Here is a 27,036-nt window from a genome sequence, read left to right on the forward strand (position 1 = left end):
ACACTCACATGGCCCAGAGCTAACTCAGAGCTCAGCTGTTAATACGCCTGGACGGAACAATCCCCGTCTAAGGATATGTAGGTGTCTTCACAATCTCAGATGGGTGATATATGAAAAGATAAAAGAACTCCAAATAAGTGCAGTGTGTATGGGTAAATATGTGAATAAATAATAAAATATCGTACTCACATTTGCTAGAGCAGAACTTGCTCTAGTCTTAATGGCATAGGTGGTATGGTCCCCACCAAGGAACAAGTTGGTAACCAGGAGTGAAAAAATAATCAAATCCAAATATAATAAATAAGGATAATTTATTTAACAAACATATATTAAAAAGAGATTAAAATTATAAATATATAGTCTCTAGCAATCCACTTGACGCGTTTCACCTGTAAAAGGCTTCCTCAGAAGTGTGGAGTGTGTCCTGGTTCCATTCATTTATATAAGAGTCCCAATAATAGTAATTACTTCCTGCTGTGTATGATTGGTGCTTCCTGTAACCACCGGTGAACCGCACGCGTCATACCGGAAGTGACGCGGCGTAATGTGTCAGTGGTCGTGTCCATGTTCCATATATGGAACACATACAAAACTATATTAGTGATGCTGTGTTCCATTGGAATAGATAAGAGAAAAAGGTCCATTGGAGAAATTATAAGCATTACTGCCGAGATATGTTCTATATAAGGTCTTTCAAATATATTTGTCATAACTTCCGGTGTCGCCCCGGAAGTGACGCGACGTCAGGGACCATGAGTATATATGCGTTCCACCTGTGGAACGCAAATAATGCCGGAACTATTCCGGTTACTATTCTTGTTGAGAAGAACGATCTTTGGGGCAATAATATCAGATGAAGAAATGTACATCTTATAAATAAAAAAACAAATTTGCCATACATATGTAAGAATACAAATGGAAAAGTGTATATACACATATAAAAATATGCACTTCCGGTATGACACGTGCGGTTCACCGGTGGTTACAGGAAGCACCAATCATACACAGCAGGAAGTAATTACTATTATTGGGACTCTTTTATATAAACGAATGGAACCAGGACACTCTCCACACTTCTGAGGAAGCCTTTTACAGGTGAAACGCGTCAAGTGGATTGCTAGAGACTATATACTTATAATTTTAATCTCTTTTTAATATATTTGTGTTAAATAAATTATCCTTATTTATTATATTTGGATTTTATTTTTTCACTCCTGGTTACCAACTTGTTCCTTGGTGGGGACCATACCACCTATGCCATTAAGACTAGAGCAAGTTCTGCTCTAGCAAATGTGAGTACGATATTTTATTATTCATTCACATATTTTACCCATACACACTGCACTATTTGGAGTTCTCTTATCTTTTCATATATCGCCCATCTGAGATTGTGAAGACACCTACATATCCTTAGACGGGGATCGTTCCATCCAGGCGCATTAACAGCTGAGCTCTGAGTTAGCTCTGGGCCATGTGAGTGTGGATTACTTACCACTACTTATCCACCCCCCATACTCGACATACTACACTATTATTGTTTTATGTTTTATGTTTTCTTTGAGGTCAATTGTATAAAAAGACTATTTACTACTACCTTTTGTGTACGTATATTTACATATATTTTTACATATTTATATATTGAGGGCGCGGTTTCCTTCCCTTTTTTCTCCCTGCTCTTCCTCTGCCCCAGGCTCTCCCTGCTCTTCTGCTGCCCCATTCTCTCCTTGCTTTTTCTCTGCCCCAGGCTCCCCTGACCTCCTCTGCCTCAGGCTGTGCATGCTCCTCCGCTGCCTCAGGCTCCCCTGACCTCCTCTGCCTCAGGCTCTCTGTGCTCCTCCTCTGCCTCATGCTTGCCTGACCTCCACTGCCTCATGCCCTTTGATCTTCTCTGCCGTAGACTCTCTCTGCTCTACATCTGCCCCAGGCTCTCACGGCTTCTCCTCTGGCCCAGGCTCTCCCTGCTCTTCCTCTGGCCCAGGCTCTCCCTGCTCTTCCTCTGCCCCAGGCTCTCCCTGCTCTTCCTCTGCCCCAGGCTCTCCCTGCTCTTCCTCTGCCCCAGGCTCTCCCTGCTCTTCCTCTGCCCCAGGCTCTCCCTGCTCTTCCTCTGCCCCAGGCTCTCCCTGCTCTTCCTCTGCCCCAGGCTCTCCCTGCTCTTCCTCTGCCCCAGGCTCTACCTGTTCTTCCTCTGCCCCAGGATATCCCTGCTCTTCTGCTGCCCCATTCTCTCCTTGCTTTTTCTCTGCCCCAGGCTCCCCTGACCTCCTCTGCCTCAGGCTGTGCATGCTCCTCCGCTGCCTCAGGCTCCCCTTGCACCTCCCCTGCCCCAGGCTCTCCCTGTTTGCCTCTCCATTCACACGTTCAACACTAGATATTAATGTAGACATGTCAGTTGAGCCTGCTTCTGCCTGTTCTTAAAATACAAAAAATGAGGTATTGCCAATCACTTGTGAATTGCTATACATTAATTGCACATTGTATATTTAATCCTTGAATGCTTGTATTGTTATTCTATTTACCTCAATAAAATAAAATAAATATATATATATATATACATATTTATTTATTTTGTGCTTACATTTTTTTTTCAATCAAAAGGAGCTCGGTATAGAAGGGGTTAAAGAGCTAAGTAAAATAAGCAAAACTCTGTTGTTAATCTTTCAGGAGTCTTATCTTTCAGGAATTGTACAGGAGGATTGGACAAAGGCAGACATGGTTCCTATATTCAAAAAGGATGAAAAATATTGCCTGGACATTATAGACATGTGGGCTTAACTTCTGATGTGGGGAAAATATTTATCGAGTTATCAAGGGATAATAGATTTAGGAATTAATTCGGAAGAACAATGCCATTAGCAAAAATCAGCATGGCTTTATAAAATACAGAGCACGTCAAACTAACTTTATTGCATTCTACGAAGAAGTAAGTAGAAGTATAGATCAGGGTGTTGCAGTGAATTTGATCTCCTAGGATTTTGCCAAGGCATTTGATATGATGCTACTCAATAGGTTACATTTTAAACTAAAACATATTAGTCTAGATTAACATTCTTGCCTTTGGGTACAACATTGGCTTTCATATAGAGTACAGAGAGTTGTTATTAGTGGTATATTTTCAAGCTGGACAAGAGTGGTAAGTGGTGTCTCTCAGAGTTATGTTCTGGAATCCCTTCTATTTCAATATATTTATAAATAATCTTGAAATGGGCATTGAAATTCATGTTTCAGTGTTTGCAGGAGACACAAAAACAGATAAGGTAATATAATATAAGCAGGATATTACGTTGCTGTAAAGGTTTTACATGAAAATGATTTTGGAATTACTATAGACAATTCTGAATCATAAAGAAGGTGTTCATTCTTGGAATGAAAATTTAATTTAGCCTCTTTATAAATCAATGGTAAGGCCACACCTTAAATATGCCCTGCAATTTTGTAGGTACCTGTTCTAAAGAGTGATTTTATAGCACATGTTAACATTATACAAATGTATTTGGGGCCAACATAAACAATCGTCTGGTAATTTTTTTTTTTTTTAAATTCATTATTTTTGATGTGCAAAGATACACCAAGGATATTGTCACAACAACAGAATAGTCTTCAGTATACAGATACATATCCATCAAATAACAAATATGTACAAAACTGCAACTTTTGTTATAATAAAGAGAAAAATAACACAGTGCTTGGTAATTAGTGTAGTGTATCAAGGATGGTAATCTATTTCTAAACAGGGTAAATATTTTTTTTTTTTGTATATTCTTTATTTTTGCAGTGCGCAGGTTAACAAACGAGCCCATGGTGCCACAACAGCAGTCCAGGGCTAAACATACATTTACATGTAAAAAGTGGCATTGAGAGGGTCTGCACATTTTTATATTGGTATGAGTGTGAGTCATGTGACTGTCGCTCTACGAGATTATGCTTACCCCACAAGGTGTGAGTTGGGTGTCTATGATGACTAACATACCTATTGTGCATTAGGTGCTAGTCTTGATCGCAGGTTGTGTCGCGAGTAAAGCCTATGTACCTAAGCTCGTGTTGCATGTCAAGGCCATGGTACCTGAGTGTGAGCCCTGTTGAGCCTCGGTGTGCGGTGAGTTTAGTCTGTCGTTGGCACTAGAGGTGCAGCGCCTGGTGTAGGGGCTGCTTGCGCCGGTCAGCTGGGGGGTCAGTCGAGAACAAGAACAAGTTGGGGGTCATGTAACCTGGTTATGGGAGTGAGTGTGAGCTGCGGTGTTGCTGAAACTAGAAAAACATTAACAAGGCTAATATAGTTTGCCATGGAGGGGTAACTTAGGGTTGTTGCTTATAAGTTTAAATAACATGGCCGTGAGGAGAGTTCAGGTAGCCCCTTCCGCTTGTCGGACCGCAGGGGACTGACGTGGGACGAATACGGACACCTTCGCCGGATCCCAGTGTTGCTTTGCGATACCTCCTCTTTGAGGTTCACCTGACGGCAGCGATTCTAACGGTAGTCCCAGTGTGCGCATTACGGCCGTTGCTTCGGCGATGTCGTGGACTGTATGCTGCGTTTCTCCTTGGAAGATCAGCAGGGTTCTCGAGTGCCGCCAGCGGTATTGTACGCCGTTCAGCCGGAGGATGGTGGTGCAGGGTCTAAGGGTTCTCCGCCACGCCAAGGTACCCCCAGATAAATCTGGGTAGAAGGTGAGCTGCATTCCTTCGAAGGTGTAGGGGTCTCGGTTCTTGAGGGCTACGAGCATTGCTGCTTTGTCTCGTGCGCTGCGTAAGTGGACTATTAAGTCTCTTGGGGCCGTTGCTGGAGCCTGGGGTGCCTTCGGAATGCGGAAGCAGTCCTCCACGGACAGGGATTTAGCCTGTCTCGGGGGTAGTAGCGCCGCTGCGAGGCGTCTCAGCATATGAGGCAATTCTTCAGTTTGTATGGTTTCCGGGACCCCTCTAATTTTCAAGTTGCTCTTGCGTCTGGCATCCTCCAGCGTTGCAAATCTGGCGTCATATAGGTCATTTTGCTTTTGGAGCCCCAGTATGGTGTGTTGCATGTCGGTCATTTGCTGTGTATGTGCACCTGCAGTAGTTTCCACAGCACCCAGCCGGCCTGTCAGGCCCCGGAGGTCCGCACGCAGGTTCACCATATCTGCCAGTATGGTCTGTTGTAAGCCTGCCAGCAGGTCCTTAAGCACCGCCGTTGTCACCGGATCCTTGTCTGGGCTGAGCGGTGTCACGGCTGGCGGTGGTCTCGCTGGCGCCATGTCCACCTCGTCATCCAGCGATAGTTCGTCGGACAGGTCTGAGTAGGCCCCAGAGTAGTCGGCCATATTGGGCCTGCTGGCCTGATGCGCCCGTCTGAGGAGTGCGCCAATATCCTGGCTAAGGTGAGGCTTGTCGGCTTTTATTTTTTTGTTTTTCCGACCCATTATGTGGTGTGGATCTCACTCCCGCCTCTTCAGTTTTCTCGATCGGGATTTGCTTCGGTAAAATATCGAAATCTCTAGCCGTGTCCCGGAGCTCTGAGACCATGCGGCCATTCAGTTCAGTTCAAACAGGGTAAATATTTAAACAACACTTGAATAAATTCTTGCAAAGACATAACATTGAGGGAAAAACATTTTTTATATGTGGAGTAACCGTTACTTTTAATAAATTGCGAGACAGATTTTAAATTCCAAGGCATACATACCTTTTTATCTTCATAAATTTCTTAAAAATGTCACATTTACTTGATGCCTTACTAAAACTGTGAACATATCTCTAGCCACAATGATCTATTAGTTTTAATAAATTGCCAAACAGGATTCCATTCAGACTTCTACAGACCTGGTGTCAATGTATTTGTAGCACACTTTGAAGAGATTTGAGGCACCACGCCAAAGCACACTGGTTGAGGAAGTAATTCAAGACAATTCCATCAAGCTAAACAATGTTTGTGATGAATTCATCAAGATTCTATTTGCACTTTGTCTTAATTCCAACAGGACTTCCCAACCTGATCCTAAAGTTGAAGATATTTGTTGAGTTTCACTGGATTTGTACCTTTTGATACAAGAGAACTTGACTGGTAGATATTATCCAATGACTTACAATTATGTTTTGTTTAAATTGTGTCACTTAATTTGTGAATTTGTCTTACCTTAATTTTTCTTGTACACCTGATATAATTATATAACATGTAAAATTACACTCTACTGTTTTACATGATATTCTGAATATGGAAACCACTATCTAATTTAAATAAGTGACACTTGCATACTATAGGTGTTTTTCAAAACAACATATTTTCTGCCAATTTGGTTCAGTTAAGGGAAAACTATAGTGTTAGGTATACAAAGTTGTATTGCTAACACTATAGTGCCTTCTGGGCCCCCGTATCCCTCGTCCCCACCCCTTTGGCATATAAAAGGTTAAACCTTTTAATCACTTCCCTGATTCCAGTGCCCAGGTATCTCAGCAGTGGGTCGGGCTCCAACTCCTTTGATGTCAGCAAATGGGGGGGACCTAATGTGCATGTGCAGCAAGTGACACATGCACATTAGGCCTTCCTCATAGGTAAGCATTGCCTCAAAAAATGCAATGTTTTAAATTAAATGAAAAAGTGGTACAGGAATAGTGAACCCAGACCACTTTAATGAGATGGGTTCCTATAGTGTCCCTTTACTATATGGTTATTAAGAGTATATGCTACATTATTAAAAGTATAGTCAGTATTGGAGCCTGCGCTGTTGATTTTTTTCACACTGTGTATTGAGCCTGTTTTACATGAATACAATACACACACCCATTTGAACTTGAGAAATAGTAAGATAAATAGTAAGATAAAATGTGAGAGCACTAATGTATGTTGTCATTGAATGGCTAGGGTTCTCTTGCATTACTGAAGTTATTTATTCTGGTATATCGATTATTGATACATGTAATGTTGATCCAAAGAAAAATCTGATTGCCATTATGCAGCCAAGAAGGATTTTTTCCCCTGTTTGTTGAAGAATTGGAAATGGCTACAACAGTTGTATTGCCTTCTTTTGGATCAACAGCATAAAAGAATGGGTTTCAAAGTTGAACTTGATAGGCTTTAGTCTTTTTTTTTTTTTTCAATCAAGACTGCAATATCACTACGTAACATATTTTCTTGAAATTGTTAGCAATCCTAGCCTCTACCAGAAATGAAAGAGAAATATGAAAAAAGAAAAGACTTTCATTTTGGAGCTCTATAAGATATGCAAAGTGGTTTTAGAAAACGTAAATAGCTAAAATGTTTAATATATTGTGTAGCTAGTGAAACAATACTACCAATCCCCTCCCCCCCCCCCCCCCCACCAAAAAAAAAAAGATACAATGCTTTACATGTATTCCTAAAAGAAATTGCCAGTGTATTTAGCAATTAATATTCTTAAATCCCAGGCCATTCTTACTATCACTCTATGAATAAATTATACACTAAATATGCATGCAAATATATTGACACATGCATAATTTGACTTTTTTCTTTGGGTGTGTTGGGAATAACCATACTTTTCTGTGAATATAATACTGAGTCAAAACCCAGAAAAGGCAATTATGTAAACACAACTAAACAGTTCCAGGAGCATTAGAGATAATGATGAGATATACATCCCAATTAAAAGAAAGCTAACTAAATAACCCCAGATATTACAGAAGAAGAATTTAAACTAAATTCAACAAACACCGGCATGACATCAGTTTAAAAAGATGCTGCAATAGCTTTTAACATTTCTGTTGAAATATAAAATATGTTAACATTTATTGGCATACTGCAAGCATTTACTGATATTTGCTGTATAGTTTTGCATGTTGAAACTTGCAATGTTACATTAACTAACAATTTACATTCATATAGGTACAATTTCAGGTCATGAACTGCTACACAAAGAACACATGTACTCATGTAATTAATTCATTTAGGTTTTGTAACATTTTTTGACATTTACAAGTACTTTAGACATGTACACAATTTAAACATTACAAACTCCAGGAACATATAATGTAAAAAAACTCACTGGCAAACTTTTTTTTATTTATATTTATATTTATGAAATAAACTGAAATTATTTCAGGAGTTGTTTTTGCACAATTTTAAAAATAAACAGACCCGTTTTATGTGGATTAGCTTCTGTAATTTATAGGAAGGAAAAATGGAGAAAACGATCCATATGATTTGTGATCCTTAGTCATTTATTCTCTCATTGCACAATTGGTAGTTAATGCTTACGTGTTTGCTGCCCTAGCTTCCTATAGCACAGAACACATGTGCATATGTGAAAGGTTGGGAGACTTCACACACTCATTTTGGGTAACCAGCTCCTTTTTGAGTAAAATGACACTTTTTTGTTGGCTCTGCTTCTGTTTCTGACAAGGCTGCATCTTGTTGCCCCCTAGATTGTGGCTATTCCACTTTTGTCTAAAATCCATACTTCCCAGTGTTTGTAGATATGTCTGTGTCAAAACATTTTCAAGCAGTATGACACAGACCCAGGGACCACATAAGACCTGTGCCTATTGACATATTGATATTGCTGAAGTTCCACTTCCACTTTTGCAATATCACTTTCCTCCTTATTCTGATAGCACTGGTTGATTGAGCACATGAGCTGATGCTCTCAGTCAATCAATAACATCTGAACATGTAACCATGAAATACAGGAAATAATGGGCCACTGATGCCTATGGGATCACAGGGGGTGGCTTTAGTAACCTAATAGCACTATAACCACTACCACAGTACATAGACTTGCCCTTTAATACAGATAGTTCTATTTGCGTAATTTCAATAATTAACTGTGTGTTACACAAGGAACACCATTTTTTTTTAGATGTCAGCTTAACTTTAGACATTTTTACTTGCATTTCAGTAGGTTTCCCTTTATTTGCTGATTGGATGGATTGATAAATAGCTCTTCCATTCTCATACCCAAACACTTGACAAGTATTATTGAAGGGAAAAGAAGGTCATTAATTGATCAGGAAGGGTATTTATAGAGTAGAAGGTGCCAAACAAAGGTCAGATAAACAAGCACAACTATTCAGACACTGCAGCAACACAATGGGAGTACTAGTCAAGTGCCCAACTCTGGTGTCAGGATATATATTCAATGAAAAGCAAATGATTGAGAAGGGTGGGGGATACTCAATACCTATGAGTATTATATGAGGAAACATAAGAAAGAAAACCTGTCTAAACTGTAAAGAGGTGGTCCAAGTTTAAGGTATCACGCAATAGCTAACACCCTCAGCCACTGACCCTACAAATCACAAGTGTTCTGGTTACCAGGGGAATGAGTGACACACACTGAGTCATCAACAGGCAATCGTGACGTTACTGCCTGGCTCCAGTGATTTGTGACAGACATATCACTACTGCACTACCCTGGCTTCTTAGTAAACCGCTGGAAAGATTACTGGTGGGTCAGAAGTACATGAGTGGAAAGATTAACCCCTTTGGACTCCAATAAAGATTAACTCTTATAGTTCTGTCAGTGAAAATTTCAGACCATCCATAGGATTAACCCTTTGTGTGCACACAAATACTTCTGACAATGTTTCGATATCAAGCCTTCATTGATTGCCACACTCTTTTACTTTATTAACCATTGTGTAGCTGAAAATTGCATTTTCCGTTACATGGAGCCTATTGTCTCTGAGTAAGATTTGAGTTAGTGAGCACCTCTAAAGAGTTCAATCACAAATGTCTATTTTCCTTACCTTAGATTTCCCTTTGCTGTAGCATGCTGTTTTTGTGGCTTCATCACAATCCCATTCTACCATCTGAAAAAAACAAAGACAGTTTTAGTGAGGACAATATTGGATGTAATGTTTAGCATTAGATGTATTAGTCATACCAACACATAATAATTGAGTATTACTAGTTATAACTATGATGCAGTTAAATTTAATTTTCTGTCTGACTCAAAATCATTATAACTCATACTCTACTAGCAAACCCCCCCCCCACAGTTTTTGTTATATCAATAAAGGTTGTCAATAAAAGGATACTCAAAGTGTTATAAATAATGATAATAATCTTTAAATATATGATGAAAAAGAAAGCACTTAAGTTATATACGCTTGTCTCCATGCTGGCAGCAATCAGTTACCTACAAGCTAATAATATCTAAAATGGCTGTCAGTAAAATTAGCAACTACAGCTGTTTCCATACTACAAAGCTTTACCAACTAATAATAAGAGCCTGTCAAAAGCTGTAACACAAAGATTAATAGGACATGATAAATGCTAAGTAACGCCTGGTTTTTCATGCTGACGGTAAAAATTACCACTTGGTCACACAAAGTCGCTAACTCGCTGTAAAAAAAAATGTAAAAAGGAAAATACAAGTTAGTGAAGGCAACCTCCCAATGTATTGTATAATTAAAAAAAAAACAGATTCTTTGTATTTTTAGTACATTTTGGAAAGTCTGTCTAGACTCTATAGGCATGCTGGTGTTTGTACTTTTCAGTAAATAAATGTAAAATATGGTAAGATAGGTGCAACCAAACACTAAGGGGTCATATTATACTGTGATTTGCAGCAAATTGAAAACCAAATTGCAAAATGTGACCACAGTTGGATTTTTGGAATAGTTTTTACATTTAAATTTGGTAACAAACATTTAGTAAGCAATATCACATGAAACATATTAGTTTAGACATTTACACATTAACCCAATTTGAGCAATTCCCCAATGTACTACAAAAACTAAAAAAACTTAATTCCCAAGTGACAATCAGATCTACCACTGCAAAAATTCAGACCATATATATATCTTTCCTGGCTAATCATATCAGCATATACATATGGGTTAGCTCCTCCCCTCACAGCCTATAGGACAGGAATAAAACAAATGGCTTAAAAGGAGTATCCCTGCATAAATTCCTCAGTCTTTTTCCTGTCTTGCAGCCCTTAGGATGTGAGCATTTCGCTCCCTTTACTCAAGGACATGTATGTTTTTTTTCTTCATTACTTGATTTGTTTTTTCTATTTTAGGGTGCCTTTATTCTGTGGTGTCTTTATACTTTGGTGTTTTTATACTATGCTACTTTTACACTGTGATGTCTTTAAACTGTGGTGCATTATGCAGCTGTGCCTTATGCTGTGATGCCTTTATGCAGTGGTGCTTTTAAACTTTGGTGACTTTTGCACCTTGTTGCCTTTTAATCACCTTGCAGGCACTTTTACTTCATTTCTAATGCTTCCCCTCGGTCCTGGAAATTTATTCCCGGTTCCATAGGTGTTCAGCCATGTATGCTGCAGACCGAGCTCTCGCCCAGGTTTCTAAATGGCAAATACATTTGGAAGCCCATGAGTTAAATGATGGGAATACAAGTTGTGGCACTCATCTTGGATAAGGGCAATTGCCAGAAAGTACCTAAAATGCAGGGAAAATTACTGTAAACATCCCGAACCTATTTGGAAAGTATTTGCAGGTTCTCCAGACATGGGTAAGTGCTGTTTTCAGCCAGTTTTTAATCTGCTGAAATGTTTTCTTGGTGATAGAATTTGACAGTGCCCTTTTGTACTTTAATACTTTGCCTCAAGTAATATTTTTTATTCATTTGTTTATTTTATTGTTTATTTGATGTCTGAATCTACACCATGTTCTGATTGTGATGCTCTTCAGCATCACCTATACCTGCGCAGCCACTGGACATGTTGGCATAGCTTACAAAGGAAGTTGCAAGGTATTGCCTGAATTTAAACCATGTTTTGGTTCTGATGGGAAAGCAGTGGAAGGAAAACAGTTATGCACTGACTGTCTCCATAAGGTAACCGCTTCAGCATCACCTATATCTGCACAGCCACATTACATGCGGGCATGACTTACAAAGAAGTATACGCCTGCCGATGCAGGGTGTCATCCAGCTGTAGCTTTCACTGCTGTTTCTAGAACCATAAAAAGTGTGATTAAAGATCTAAATGCTACTGTGGATATAGATTTTTGAGAGCCAAGATTGAAGATGCAGTCTAAAGTCTTCAGGTTACAAGTGACTTCTTCACAGAAGCTTCCCTAGATTTAACTAGGATATTCTCTTGAACAAATGGCTTTATCCAAAACAGATAGAAAAGCATTATGGTTCTGTTTCTGGGATGATGACTCATCCTCCAAGTCTGACCTGTACACCATTCTATTTGAAGGGGAGCTGCTGTTTGGGAAAACGTTGGATGATTCCCTTAAAAAGGCAGCTGAGGGCTGCAAGGTATTTGTACCTAAGGACTGAAGATCCACAAATCCTGGCTCTTCATGGTCAGACAGAGGAGAACCTCCAGTGACCAGCATTTCTGAGATACAGGGAGTTACTGACCCTACAGGGAATACTCCAGAGAACTTGTGGCAGTTGGTTAACCTGTCTTTCAAGGATCTAATAGAGCTATGAAGCAGTCATTTTGCTTTACAGTAATGAACTTGTGTCTGTCCTCCAGTATTAGGAGCCTTGTTTTTTCTGATCAGATATAACTGGGCTCGTCACATTCTGGAGGCTTGGGTGGTATCCATAGTCCATATTGATATAGACTGGAGTTTTTCTTCAGACACAGGAGTCTCTATACCAACAGGAGAATTCAGACAGATGTATCAAAAGGTATAGCACTCAAAGAATATGTAAAAAACCTTCTGGACAAAGATGTGATTTCTTAGGTCCCATAACAAGAGCGACTCCAAGGACAATATTTCCCTCTCTTCTGGTGCTAAAAGAAAAGGCACATGGAAACCTATACTGGACCTAAGAAGGGCCAACAAAAGGCTGCATGTCAGAGCCTTCGGGATGGAGTCAATCAGATCCAAATCCCGAGCAATTTGGAAGGACAATTTCCTTATCTCTAGATATCTCAAGGATGCTTACTATCATTCCAATAGCCCTAGATCATCAGCATTGGAAGACAACTTCCAATGTAGTGCCCTACCATTTGGCCTCACTGCAGTCCCAAGAACCTTATATGTGCATATAGTGATATTGAGAGTCCAAAACACCACCTGGTTCCATTATCTGAATGATCTACTTCTGGTAGCCTCAGACCCTCAGAAGGCAGGCGCACAGAGGGATATAGTTCTTTCAGAACTCCTGAAGTTGGGCTGCTTGATGAATATCATGAAAAGCAGTCTCACACCAGTTCAGAGGATGACATTTCTGGGTGGAAAATTCTATGCTCTGCTTTTTCCCTATCTCAAGAACAGTTCCAAAGATTGTGGAAGTTTCTCTTCCAGTTTCTTCATTTTCGCTTGGTAACAGCGAAAAAGTACAAAAAACTGAAAATGAGTCAGTAATAGAGGTGTATAGATAAGTTTGGAGCTTATATGGTGAACCTCACAGCACCACTAAAAAATATAAACATACACTTATACAAAGTATAAGAAAAAGACAAGCTCCACACTTTAAGAAGATAAATACCACTTGGTTATATAAATAGCATATCTAGAAAAAACAAAAACTGTACATAGCGTTATATAGTAAAACAAGAGGGGCAAAACAGGGAGGGGGGGTAAGTGAGAAAACTCACAAGACATCAGTAAATTCAAGCTTGTCTCCCCAAAGAAGGGGTAAAACTACGTCTGATGGTGCTTCAACTTGCAGCTGCAGATTATAAAAAGGAGGAAAGCCAATAGCGTGATAAAGTAAAAAACAACACTTTTAATGATTAAAAATACACTTAGAAGAAGGCAATATATTCAAGCATATCTCCACCCAAGGTGGACCTTGAAACAGCACACTGTTATGGGCTGGATGGAGCAGGAACAATAGCCAATAAGTGAAAATGATAAAACAAATAAAACAAGTATAAGTCCCAAATAAACATCCAATACGTTTCATCCAAACCGTGGACTTCCTCATGGATCTGGGACACTGTAACCGCTTTTCAGTTTATATATACCTCCTAATTTCAGCCCTTCGATCAGCTGGCAGTCAAGTGCGTTCCACCATGGAACGCAGTGTTCATTTCCTGTAGACTGATGTCATTTCCGGCTTTTGGCTAAATCTGTCTGACGCACTGAATGAAACTTGCGCATGCGTACATGCGGATCAGATCGCACATGCGCACCAACTACTTCTAACTTAAAACAGACAACTTAAATATAAACAGACATGCAAAAAATACATTCTATTATGTGTTCCGGTTCACTTGACAAATATGTATAGACTATGAATGGATTATAAGCAGGCATATGAACCATGGGGAGTATGTATTGGCTAAAAATAGAAAAAATACAAATATACATGAACACATGGACATAAAACCAATATATATAAAAAAAATCTAAAAATATATACAAAATATTTGTATAAAAAAAAAAATTATATATATATATATATATATATATATATATATACAATATAGAATATCCTTGGAGATGCCAGGTAGTTGTCCATATTCATTACAAAAGGCCTATAAACATAAATCAGACAAAAGAGAAAAGAGTTACATTAAACCAGCCATATCTATATCCATATTCAGACCTGACTTGAGGGTTTTTAAATTAAAGATCCATTTAGCTTCTTTTTTAGCCTCTCCAATTTATTGTCATCTGATCTATTCCTATGGCTATAAAATTGTGCCACTGAAAAGCTGGACATGCATTACAGTGTCTGGGGACAGTGTGGGCAATTTTATTTTTTCGTATATTTTTAAAATGTTCCCGTATGCTAACATGTAGCTTGCGTGTTGTTCTGCCCACGTATTGGGCCCCACAGCCACATTGTAACAGATAAACTACATGAGAAGAGAAACGTTGTATTAACTTCTTGATTTTATATTTTATTTTATACCAATAAAAGGTTTTGTAACATGTTTTTGGTGCATGCATGTCGAGCAATTGCCACAGCTATAGAATCCACCTTTGCTGTTTGTGCCTAATGTTGTCATTTTTTGGATCTTGTTTTTTCTATCTGGAAGCAAACTTGGAGCTTATTTGCTTTTGAGATTGTCTGCTTTTTAAAAAAAATTATAACCGGACTATCAGGAATGATTTACCTATACTTTCTTCCTTTTAGAGAATGTGCCAGTGTTTTTTTTTAGCATCTTATCGATCTATTTTGCATGAACATTATAATGGGTAACAATAGCATATTCAAATTTATTCTGCCTGACTGACTGGATTTCTCTTTTTATATTTATTCTTTGTAAGAAGTTCTGTTCCTTACTAACACTTCATCCCTCTCCATTCTTTTACGATCATAGCCCTTGTTCATGTATCTAGTTCTTATTATCTTTGATTGTTCATCAAACACTGTTAGGTCAGAACAATTTCTCCTGATTCTTGTCATTTAGTGATGTAGGCTCTTGCTATCAATAGCTGTGTTATAATCAGTCGGTTTAAAAAAAGTTTTCGGATGTAATTGACCTTCCCCCACATATAAATTCAAGGAAGTCAATCTGTGTTTCGTGTATGGAAGAGGTGAAATGAAGATTGTAATCATTATGGTTAATATATTTAATAAAGGAGGACAGACTTTCAGATGAATCCTCCCACACTATCAAAACATCATCTATGTAGCATCGCCATAGAGCAAGAAAGCAGATGCAACTACTAGGAATCCAGGCTTCCACCATCAGACTTGTCAGATGGGCTCAGTTGCATCTCAGGATTTCTCAAAGGTCATTTCTATCTACATTCATCAAGAGAAAGATGGATTGGAGCCAGCCACTGACGATGTCACCATCAGTGGAGTTACACCTTACCTGGTAGCTGAAAAGACAGAATATATATCTCTGGGCTTCCAATGAACAGAACCTCATTGGGAAATTATAAGCTCAGATTCCAGTTTTGTAAGGATTGGATGCCCATTGTCTGGACCATGATACACAAGGTCTGTGGATAAGGGAAGGAACTATATTAACATCCAATTTTATGGAATTATGAGTCATTTTCAGGGCTCTTCTTCACTTCAGAGGGTTGCTGAAGAACAAGTGGGTCCTAATTTGCTCAGATATCCTATATCAATTGTTAAGGTGGGTCACACAGCCACTTATTGATTAGGGAATTACAGCCCATGATCAGGGCACAGAAGAACAATCAGGGGCTCAGAATACAATAGCTCATTACTTGAGCAGAGTAACTGTGGACAAGCTGTTATGGCAATTATGTCCAGACGTATCCTCAGGGTTGACTCAGATTTGACTGATACCCTATGTAGATCTGATGGCCATTTCTCTGAATTGCCAGGTCCAGAAGCATTTTTCTAGATTTTAGGACCAGAATGCTCAAGGTCAGGTTACCCTCACTCAAATTTGGAATTTCAGTCTGATGTACATATTTTTCCTGTTTTCAACTTTCCTAAAGGTAATTCAAAAGGAGACAGTGGAAGGCCATGTCAACTCTAAAGTCCTATGATGAGTAAGATTAATCTGGAACCTCCAAGGGAAATTCCAGTACCTCCAGACATATTACAAGGTATCTTGACACCAAGATTCTCAAGCTCTGGTGTTGATGCGGGAGTCTCTATAGGTATAGGCATCCCTGAGACGGCCATTAAGATTCTCTTACAGTCCTATAAGTCCTATAAATACTTTACATATTACAAAACTTGGCATGCATTTGTCTGTTGGCCTCAAGAATAGAGGTTGGCATTACTCTTCAATCAGGCCTAGAAAGAGTTATAACACTGTAGAGGAGCACATATTGGCAGTTACCGCATTGATGGGTACCCATTGAGCATTGGAGCCCCTGGTGCTTGGCTCATGTAAGCCTCCACTGAGGGTGTTGTCTTACATTTACATTTATGGTTGTCTTACATTTAGCACCAGAAATCCTGCCTAAGGTGAAAGCTTATCAATGCCGTCCTCTATCTGTACCAAAGGGTACCCATTAAGCAGTGATTAAACTCAAGCCTCCACTGAGGGTATTGAAGCCAATATGTGACCTACCACTGGTCTTGCAGGCTCTGACTAAACTATCATTTGAACCTCTAGCAGGAGCTTCCATGATGTTAGCACGTAAGGTGCTGTTGCTAGTGGCTAGTACCTCAGCAAGGATAATGTGTGAACTCCAGGCTTGGTCCTGTGAACCCCCATTCACAAATTTTCAACAGGATATGGTTGCTTGTATTTAGGTAAAAGCTTATCAATGCCATTCTCTACCTGTACCAAAGGGTTTTGGGGCACTCTCCCCTCGTGCAGTTGCAGCATTTTGGGTTTCCATGGCAATAGTCTCTGGTTAAACCTTTGTAAAGTTGGCATTTGGACCTCTTTGAACTCGTTTGTCCAGCATTACATACTGGACGTTAAAGCAGTCAAAGAGGCGTAATTTGGACGTCAAGTCCTTAAAGGGAAACTCCAGTGCCAGGAAACAATCCGTTTTCCTGGCAGTGCAGGTTCCCTCTCCCTCCCACCTCCCAATCCCCGGTTGCTGAAGGGGTGAAAACCCCTTCAGTTACTTACCTGAGGCAGCGACGATGTCCCTCGTCGCTGCCTCCTCCTCCGCGCCGCTCCTCCTACTGACTCCGTCGGCCAGTGGGTGAGCATGCGCATGCCGCGCATGCGCATTAGCGCTCCCCATAGGAAAGCATTGAAAAAGATTTTCAATGCTTTCCTATGGGGAATTGAAAGACGCTGGAGGTCCTCACACAGCGTGAGGACGTCCAGCGATGCTCTAGCAAAGAAAATCTTTGCTATAAATCAGGAAGTTCCCTCTAGTGGCTGTCTAGTAGACAGCCACTAGAGGTGGAGTTAAACCTGCAAGGTAATTATTGCAGTTTATAAAAAAACTGCAATAATTACACTTGCAGGGTTAAGAGTAGTGGGAGTTGGTACCCAGACCACTCCAATGGGCAGAAGTGGTCTGGGTGCCTGGAGTGTCCCTTTAACTCAGTTCAATCTTCTAATCTATGTTGAATTGTTCTGATTATTTTATTGGCAGTTATATATGTTTCTGTCCCTCCTTGGTAAGCTTGGGTATTCCCATATGTATATGCTGCAATGATTAGCCAGGAAAGAGGAAAATGTATTCATACTTACCGTAATTTTCTTTTCCTGGCTATTATTCATGGCAGCATATACTTCCCACCCAGTGTTGGTTTTACATCTTCTGTAGGAGCTTGTTACCGACTGAGGGACCTATGCAGGGATATTCATTTTAAAGGCATTTGTTTTATTCCTGTCCTATCGGTTGTAAGGGGAGGAGCTAACCCATGAATAATAGCCAGGAAAAAGAAAATGACGGTAAGTATGAATAAATGTTCCTCTATATATTTAGTAATTTTTTTTTAAAGTTAATACTATAACAGAAATCCATCATGTTGAACCCCCGCCACCCCCTCCCCCCCTCCCCAAACCTATGAATGTGATGTTAATGTGATGTGACTAACCTATAGAGAAGTGGAGGCTGACTTATACACAAAATTAGTCCTATACTAGGAAACAAGGGGTAAACCTTGAATTACACCAAACCCTCACTAAATTGAGACTTGTCAGGTATTCAAAGTGAATCAAAAACATATTTAAAATTTAAGGCCAAAATAGGCAACCTGGTAAAATTCTCCAAGTCGGCTTTGCTTCCAGTTCAGCTACTTTGGCCTTTAAATGTAAAATTAATTTTGGATTCCCGACAATTCTCATTTTAGTGAACAACCAGATCAGAAGCAAGACGTCGTAGCAAATGTAGTTGTTAAGTAAAATCATTGAGGAATCCTGGATGCATTTAAAACCTAACCTTTATTACAAATCAAAAGTTACTTTGTATCAAACCATATAATATCTTCACTGACTTATAAATTATACATGTACGTTACTTAACCCTAAACATAAAGGGAAATGTCTGTGTGTACCAAAGATAGTAAATATGCATAATTGAACCATGCAGTGTGTACCAAAATTAGCCCAAATGAATCACCTGGTGATGTATAAATTATGAAAAGCCACGTCATATAGATAATAAAAAATATTATGTTATGATGTAGATTACTTGCAGGTATGGGTGGGACATTATTGTATATATGCATTGGTATGATAAGTAAATAGTGTTTTGATAATGGAAAGCAGAAGATCAAATGATATGAGCAGATATGGTAGAACATAACTGGTGAGATATGTATTACATGGGAGGCAATGATTTTGAAGAGAAGATGAACAAGACACAGGGAAACATATTGTGAGATGAAACAATAATAGAGTGATTCCTATGTTGCCTATTTGCCCATTCAATTAAAGATATGTGGCAATAGTCTCCTGTGATTGATGTTCCTGTTAAACTGTAGAATAGCACTAGTTAGAATAGTACTACCAAGCTATGCTTTTTTAATTTATTAAAACGGATCATAAAAATTCCTTTATTAAAGAAGAGACATATGCCCACAACACACTGCACCTGCACAACATCCAGACCTGTATAAAATTAAATATTAAAAATTAATTTCTTCAGAGGAGAAGAAAAATATACAGAATGCCACTTGAGGCAGATGGTCTGGCATTCTTTAAGCAGATGGCTCTGTTAATTAAATACTGGCACATGCCAACATAAAAAATGTTTAATTACATTCAGCCAAAATCTAACATCTATAGTTTTTCTTTTATTGTCTGTTTGCTTTCTCATTTATTTAATGTATTTTAACAGCCATTTAGGGATAACGAAACAGTTATGACAATTGGAGAGATACATGGTGAAACATATTAATATGTTCAGCTTTCAACATTACTTCGCTATAATCTCATTCAATATAATTTGTAATGATGCACTTATTTTACTTATAACTACAAAAGCAAAGACCTGTTTTATTAATAGGGCTATGTCTTGCATGTTAGGCTTCATGGCCTGCCCTTTATGGTAATCAGGTATAGCACACTCTGCCTCTGTCGTATTTTATTAAGCAACCTGCTGCTATAAATGGGAGATGAAACAGCCTATGTCACATTATGTAACCCATTTCTGATACAAGAGGCTTTAGTAGTAATCTGCCATTGTGAAAGGGAGATTCAGCAAGGGGATGAGTCAATCATCGATGACACCTGGATGCCAGATATTTTTTTGATACCACTGTGGGTGTGGTTTAATTAAAATATTCTCTATAAATGTTCTTCTTATATTCCCCACTGTAGACATAATTTAATTAGCCATGTCTTCTAATCCATATTACCCTGTGGTGTTTCTCTTCCAATCACCTTAACCCTTGTGAGTCTCTGCACAACCTCAACCCTTTGGTATGTAGTTTCATTTCTCTTACCCCATTATATTTCTCTCTTAACTCATTTATTTCTTTTTAATCCCATTTTTGCCAAGTATGTGTCTCTTAACCCTCCTCTTGCCCTTGGAGTGCCTTTTAACCCTTTTTTACTCCTTCTGTGCCTCTTAATGCCCCTTTACCTTTATCCTAACACTAATTCTCTGGCGGTATGTTTGGTTGTGCTGGGACACACACAAAAAAGTAGGAAAGGAACAGAACTCAACAAGGAGCCTGCCATCCTAATTTGTATGAATGTGTAGTGTTTGTGTGCATAGTCTGGAATGTGTCTGTAGCAGATGTAGTGTCTTTGTCTAGGGGCTGTAAAGAGTGTGTGTTAAAGGGATGTAGTGCTTTTGTTAGTAGGTGGCTGAACAGAGGATGTATACAGGGGATATAGTGTGTGTGTACATATATGTGTGTAGTAGCTGTAGTGTGCATCAGATGTAGAGTGTGTGTCTAGCGTCAGTAGAGAGTGTGTGTACATGGGATTTAGTGGGTGTTTGTAAGGAGCTGTACAGGGAATCTAGTGTGTGCATTTATAGGGACTATAACATATGTTTGTATAGTAGTTGTAGTGTGTTTGTAGGGAGTTCTAGAGAGTGTGTGTCTAGAAGCTGTAGTATATTAGTGCAGAGCATGTAGTGTATGTGTATAGGGCTGTAGGGAATGTGTGTATAGGTGACGCGGGGTATGTATTGTAGGGGATGTAGAGTGTGTGTCTATTTTCATAGGGCTGTAGAAAATGCGTATGCTGGTAAGAGATGTAGTGAGTATGTTTTATAGGGAATGTAGTGTGTTCAAGGGATGTAGTGAGTGTGTATATCTGTCTGTGAAAATACATCATTTATATTTGTCCTTGTGCCTGTCACTCACACAAGCACTAGAGCTGATTCCTATTATGTCCTGTAATGTTTGCTGAACTGATGTTTTACATCTTCATGCTAAGCATGAAGATGCTGAACGTTCCCCTTAGAGATTCATTGGTATAATGCTGATTAGCACAGCACATCAATTGCTCAGTATGTCCCCTCATCAGCAAGAAATGAGACTGGAGGGACACTACATCAAGCTGTAGTACACAGATACACACTCAAGGAATCATACAAATACACTCACAAATGCATGCCTATTGGTTCACATGTCTCGTGAGTATAAAGGCAGACACAGACTCACACTCACAAACATACATATGAGACATACACTCAAACACATCACTAATAGGTGCATACACACACAGTTACACATTTAGACAGATACAACCCAATTCAAATAATACAATGTGAATGTGTGTGTGTGCTATGTATGTTGTTTGTGTGAGAGAGTATGTGGTGGCTGAGTGTTCTATATTTATAAGGCCCCATGTTTAGTGTGTGGTGAGCTTATTTTTTTAAAATGTTTCCCTCCATTTCTCCTTACCTTATTAAACTATTTCATGAATGTGTCCACATAGGACATATTAATCAATACAAACTGTGGAAATATGCAGTTTTGGATTAACTTGGCAATATGAAAGTAATATAAAGAATTTGTATTTTACTAATGTTTCCAAGGTTTAGTCATTGTAAAGCAATGTATCTATATTTGACAATCATCTGCTCTAAATAAATGTATTACTTTTGGGATTGCAAAGTGGTTTCAGTTAAGAATGATTTATTTTACATTATTCAAATGCAAGCTGCATAGCATAGTGTTGTATCATCACAAGGGATCACACTGATATTTCCAACAGTTTTTGGTTGTGAGATACGAGGAAAGGCAGGAGTGATGAGAGCATTGAGAGAGAACCCAAAGTGGTATTAGTTAGTAGTGGCATTGATACAAATACAGGATAGTTGGAGGTGAAACAAAGGTCAGAAACAAAGGTGTTATAAGGAGATTGAGAGAGACACATAATAGTAGAGTGGGCATTTGGAACAGTAGAATAAAGACCATTGGGTTAGGGGGCATGAGATAAGACATGTGACATGTAGAAGACCCAACACAATGGTTATATATAAATATCCAGTATTAATGCTTTGGCGACACGCCATTTGCACTCAGTCTTAAAAGTCATATATAAAAAGCTACATCGAACATTCCCAAAAAATCATATAGGAATGGGCAATGTCACATTGAATGTGAAGATATAGACTGTTTTGGAGTCCAAATTCCACTCCACATGCAATAGATAAATCTACAGATTTAGGGTAACATAGACTGGATCACAGAATACAATTGTAGTTTTCTGTTAAGTGCTCACCAAGAAGAAATGTTATAGACTTAAAAAAATCCTTACAAAAAAGTTGGAAGGAAGAATGAACACAGAAAAAATTATACAAAAATGATCCCCTTAATCAAAGGAAAAAAAGAAGTGACCTAGATTTAAAATTAATATAAATGAATGTTGGTATAAAAAAACTGAAGTAATTCAAAAACAGAATATTTGGAAGTGCTTCAAACTGTTTTTTTTTCCTTCTTTTGGATCAACAGCAAAAAACAAATGTTAGGAAGGCTAAACTTGATGGATGCAAGTCTCTTTTCAGCTATATAACTATGTAACTATGCAATAAAGTAGTCCTATATTTCCTAAGCACCAATTAGGTTAACCAATGACAATGCATTTTAACATATATAGGTAACTATTTATTACAGAAAGGACAAAATATAAGTAGTTTAGAAACACTAAGATATAGGGAAAAACTGGTGTCCCTTTAATTCTCTTAAATTTATGTTCTGCATGACCCCTCCCCCCACACTGGTAGCTGTTTGGAGAACATTCTTGAAAGCATCTAGTCATGTAAAAAAATGGGGATGATTTGAATCCTGCCCTGTTTCAGCAGATTTTGCACATGCCTATTGTCCTCTAAAAAGGGATTACATGAATTTCCAATACATTGTCATTCGGGCAGCAGAGCCAACTATCCATGAATGGAGAAATGCTTTTGATCTCTCTATTCAGAGGCCATCATTGGCTGATAGCACAAGGGAGTGGGGTTACAATACCCACAGAAGAAAGAAGCAAGAAGCCATTTTGGAAGTAACACAGTGAGCGCATAGCAGCAGCAACTCCCAGGTCCTGCCAAATGTAAGTGTAGAAAATGTATAATATACTTTCTCTTTTCCCCCAGTAGCCCTAGTGACTGCCTGAGGACTGATTAAGAAAGGGTATTAACTAAAATACATAATTAATATATATATATATATAAAGATCAAGATCAAGATCATGATCATGATCATGATCTCCTCCTTCAAACTCTTCAATCGCTCGGTCTCTGTGACTGTCCTCTCTTGGTTTTCCTTCTATCTCTCCCAACGCTCATTCAGTGTCTCCTTTTCCAAGGATAGCTCCTCCCCTCGTCCTGTCTCGGTTGGAGTTCCCCAAGGCTCTGTCCTTGGTCCCCTTCTATTTTCTCTTTATACTGCCTCTCTTGGAAAACGTATTGCCTCTTTTGGATTCCACTACCAGCTGTACGCTGATGACACTCAGATATACCTCTCCTCCCTGGACCTCTCCCCTGCTGTCCTGCAACGTGTCACTGCTTGCCTTTCTTCCATCTCTGACTGGATGTTGTCACGCTTTCTCAAACATAACCTCTCTAAAACTGAACTCCTTGTCTTTCCTCCTCCTAATACTGATCCTCCTCTCTCGCTCTCCCTTCAACTCAGTGATATCCACATAAGTCCATCCCTGCAAGCGCGCTGTCTTGGCGTCATACTTGACTCTGGTCTCACATCCAGTTTGTTGCCAAGTCCTGTAGGTTCCAACTCAAAAACATAGCCCGCATCCGCCCCTTTCTTACACAAGATGCTACCAAGGAGCTTGTCCATGCTCTAGTAGTCCGCATGGACTACTGTAACCCTCTCCTGATTGGTCTCCCCAAAAGCCGTATTGCCCCGCTACAGTCTGTAATGAATGCTGCAGCTAGACTGATTTTCCTCTCTAGTCGGTCCTCTCACACCTCGCCCCACTGCCAGTCCTTACATTGGCTTCCTGTATCCTACAGGAGTCAATTCAAAGTGCTAACCCATACATTTAAAGCACTGAACAATTCCAGCCCCTCTTATATCTCTTCACTGATCCATAGGTATGCCTCTCCTCGTACCTTCCGCTCTGCCCGTGACCACTTCCTTACCGCACCTCGCACCCGTACAGCCAATTCGCGCTTGCAGGACCTCTCGTGGGCGGCTCCTCTCCTATGGAATAGCTTGCCTACTGCCATCAGACTCTCCCCTAGTCTTCAATCATTTACGAAGGGCCTTAAAACCCATCTTTTCAGGAAAGCTTATGGCCTCCCAGAGTAATCTCTACCTTACATACCTGTCTCTTGCTCTCTCCTATGGGACAGTACTTTGCTCTCTCCTCCAGCTCTGCTTCACTCCTACTTGATATTTCCTGTCCTAATGTTTCTAATACCCCACCTCCTATAGTCTGTAAGCTCTTATGAGCAGGGTCCTCTTCAGCCTATTGTACCTGTAAGTTTTCTTGTAATTGTCCTATTTATTGTTACATCCCCCCCCCTCTCAAAATATTGTAATGCGCTATGGAATCTGTTGGCGCTATATAAATGGCAATAAAAATAATAATAATAATAATAACGCCTACTGCAAAAAAACACCATCTTCTTTAAGTACTCAGTAGTACTCTACAGACATGAAAAATTCATACTGTGGCTAGTTGAAAAGTTGTGAAGCTTCAAACTGCAGGGCTGGGGCTTTGACTCTGAGAACTGATCTGATTCTGATTTCAATAGGTTTTAATGTGTAATGATTGTTGATTATGTTAAACATGTCATCATCTATTCTACATCATGGATCTATATTAGCACTGTAGAGGAGTCTATTGGTATCTTGATGCTTTAACCCTGTGTACACTGTGTTCAGAGAGCTACTGGAGTACATAACAGGTTTCATTACAGCTAGTGTTGTCGCGAACCCGAAATTTTCGGTTCGCGAACGGCGAACGCGAACTTCCGCAAATGTTCGCGAACCGGCGAACCACGCGAACCGCCATTGACTTCAATGGGCAGGCGAATTTTAAAACCAACAGGTACTCTTTCTGGCCACAAAAGTGATGGAAAAGTTGTTTCAAGGGGACTAACACCTGGACTGTGGCATACCGGAGGGGGATCCATGGCAAAACTCCCATGGAAAATTGCACAGTTGATGCAGAGTCTGCTTTTAATCCATAAAGGGCAGAAATCACCTAACATTGACACCTGTCCTCAAAGCCCCTGATACACACTGACAAAGAGCAGAATAGAGACTGTTCCCCGTCCTCAGAGACCATGATACACACTGACACAGAGCAGAATAGAGACTGTTACCCATACATAGGGTCACTTGGCAGATATGGCGGGGTCGTGGGAGGGGGAGGATGACTTTCACCTCTTCCCCTGTTACATTCCCGTTGTGCTGTGACATCACCCTTATACGCTGTGTAAAGCATACTATTTAATTTGATCAGCATGGCCACTTGAGTTTTTATAGTTTTCACGCTGCTTGTAGTTTATATATGGTTCACAAAAATCAAACAAATGATAAAGTAAACATGTAAGGATTCAGAATATTCTTTCAAACCCTTACACATTGTGTGTACGTATTTTTTGTCTTAAGTTTGTGGCTTTAAAGAGGTTTACGTTGTTTCTATGATGTGCATAACATGTTCTTGTAAATGTTTGTTAAATTTTTCCTGGAATTGTAATTTTTGAATCTGAATAAAGATAGTCAAATCCCTGATACACACTGACACAGAGCAGAATAGGGACTGTTCCCCCTACATAGGGTCACTTGGCAGATATGGATTGACACCTACCCTAATGATCCCTGATACACACTGACACAGAGCAGAATAGAGACTGTTCCCCCTACATAGGGTCACTTGGCAGATATGGATTGACACCTGTCCTCAAAACCCCTGATACACACTGACACAGATCAGAATAGAGACTGTCCCCCCTACATAGGGTCACTTGGCAGATATGGATTGACACCTGTCCTCAAAACCCCTGATACACACTGACACAGAGCAGAATAGGGACTGTTCCTCCTACATAGGGTCACTTGGCAGATATGGATTGACACCTGTCCTCAAAACCCTGATACACACTGACACAGAGCAGAATAGGGACTGTTCCCCATACATAGGGTCACTTGGCAGATATGGATTGACACCTGTCCTCAAAACCCCTGATACACACTGACACAGAGCAGAATAGAGACTGTTCCCTGTCCACAGAGACCATGATACACACTGACACAGAGCAGAATAGAGACTGTCCCCCCTACATAGGGTCACTTGGCAGGTATGGATTGACACCTGTCCTCAAAGCCCCTGATACACACTGACACAGAGCAGAATAGAGACTGTTCCCTGTCCACAGAGACCATGATACACACTGACACAGAGCAGAATAGAGACTGTTCACCGTCCACAGAGACCATGATACACACTGACACAGAGCAGAATAGAGACTGTTCCCCGTCCACAGAGACCATGATACACACTGACACAGAGCAGAATAGAGACTGTTCCCTGTCCACAAAGTCCATGATACACACTGACACAGAGCAGAATAGAGACTGTTCCCCGTCCACAGAGACCATGATACACACTGACACAGAGCAGAATAGAGACTGTTCCCCGTCCACAGAGACCATGATACACACTGACACAGAGCCGAATAGAGACTGTTCCCTGTCCACAGAGTCCATGATACACACTGACACAGAGCAGAATAGAGACTGTTCCCCGTCCACAGAGACCATGATACACACTGACACAGAGCAGAATAGAGACTGTTCCCCGTCCACAGAGACCATGATACACACTGACACAGAGCAGAATAGGGACTGTTACCCCTACATAGGGTCACTTGGCAGGTATGGATTGACACCTGTCCTCAAAGCCCATGATACACACTGGG

The 27,036-nt window shown here is 39.8% G+C and overlaps 1 protein-coding gene across 1 annotated transcript in view; it reads right to left on the bottom strand.

Moving 5' to 3' along the window:
• SEMA5A (semaphorin 5A) overlaps nucleotides 1-27,036 on the bottom strand; it is a 503,768-nt gene that overhangs the window by 192,280 nt on the left and 284,452 nt on the right. Inside the window, exon 6 of the mRNA XM_063451928.1 lies at nucleotides 9,694-9,756. Coding sequence (XP_063307998.1) covers nucleotides 9,694-9,756 — 63 coding nt within the window. The remainder of the gene's footprint in view (nucleotides 1-9,693; nucleotides 9,757-27,036) is intronic.

This window comes from Pelobates fuscus, chromosome 4, assembly GCF_036172605.1.
Source record: "Pelobates fuscus isolate aPelFus1 chromosome 4, aPelFus1.pri, whole genome shotgun sequence".
Lineage (NCBI taxonomy): Eukaryota > Metazoa > Chordata > Amphibia > Anura > Pelobatidae > Pelobates > Pelobates fuscus.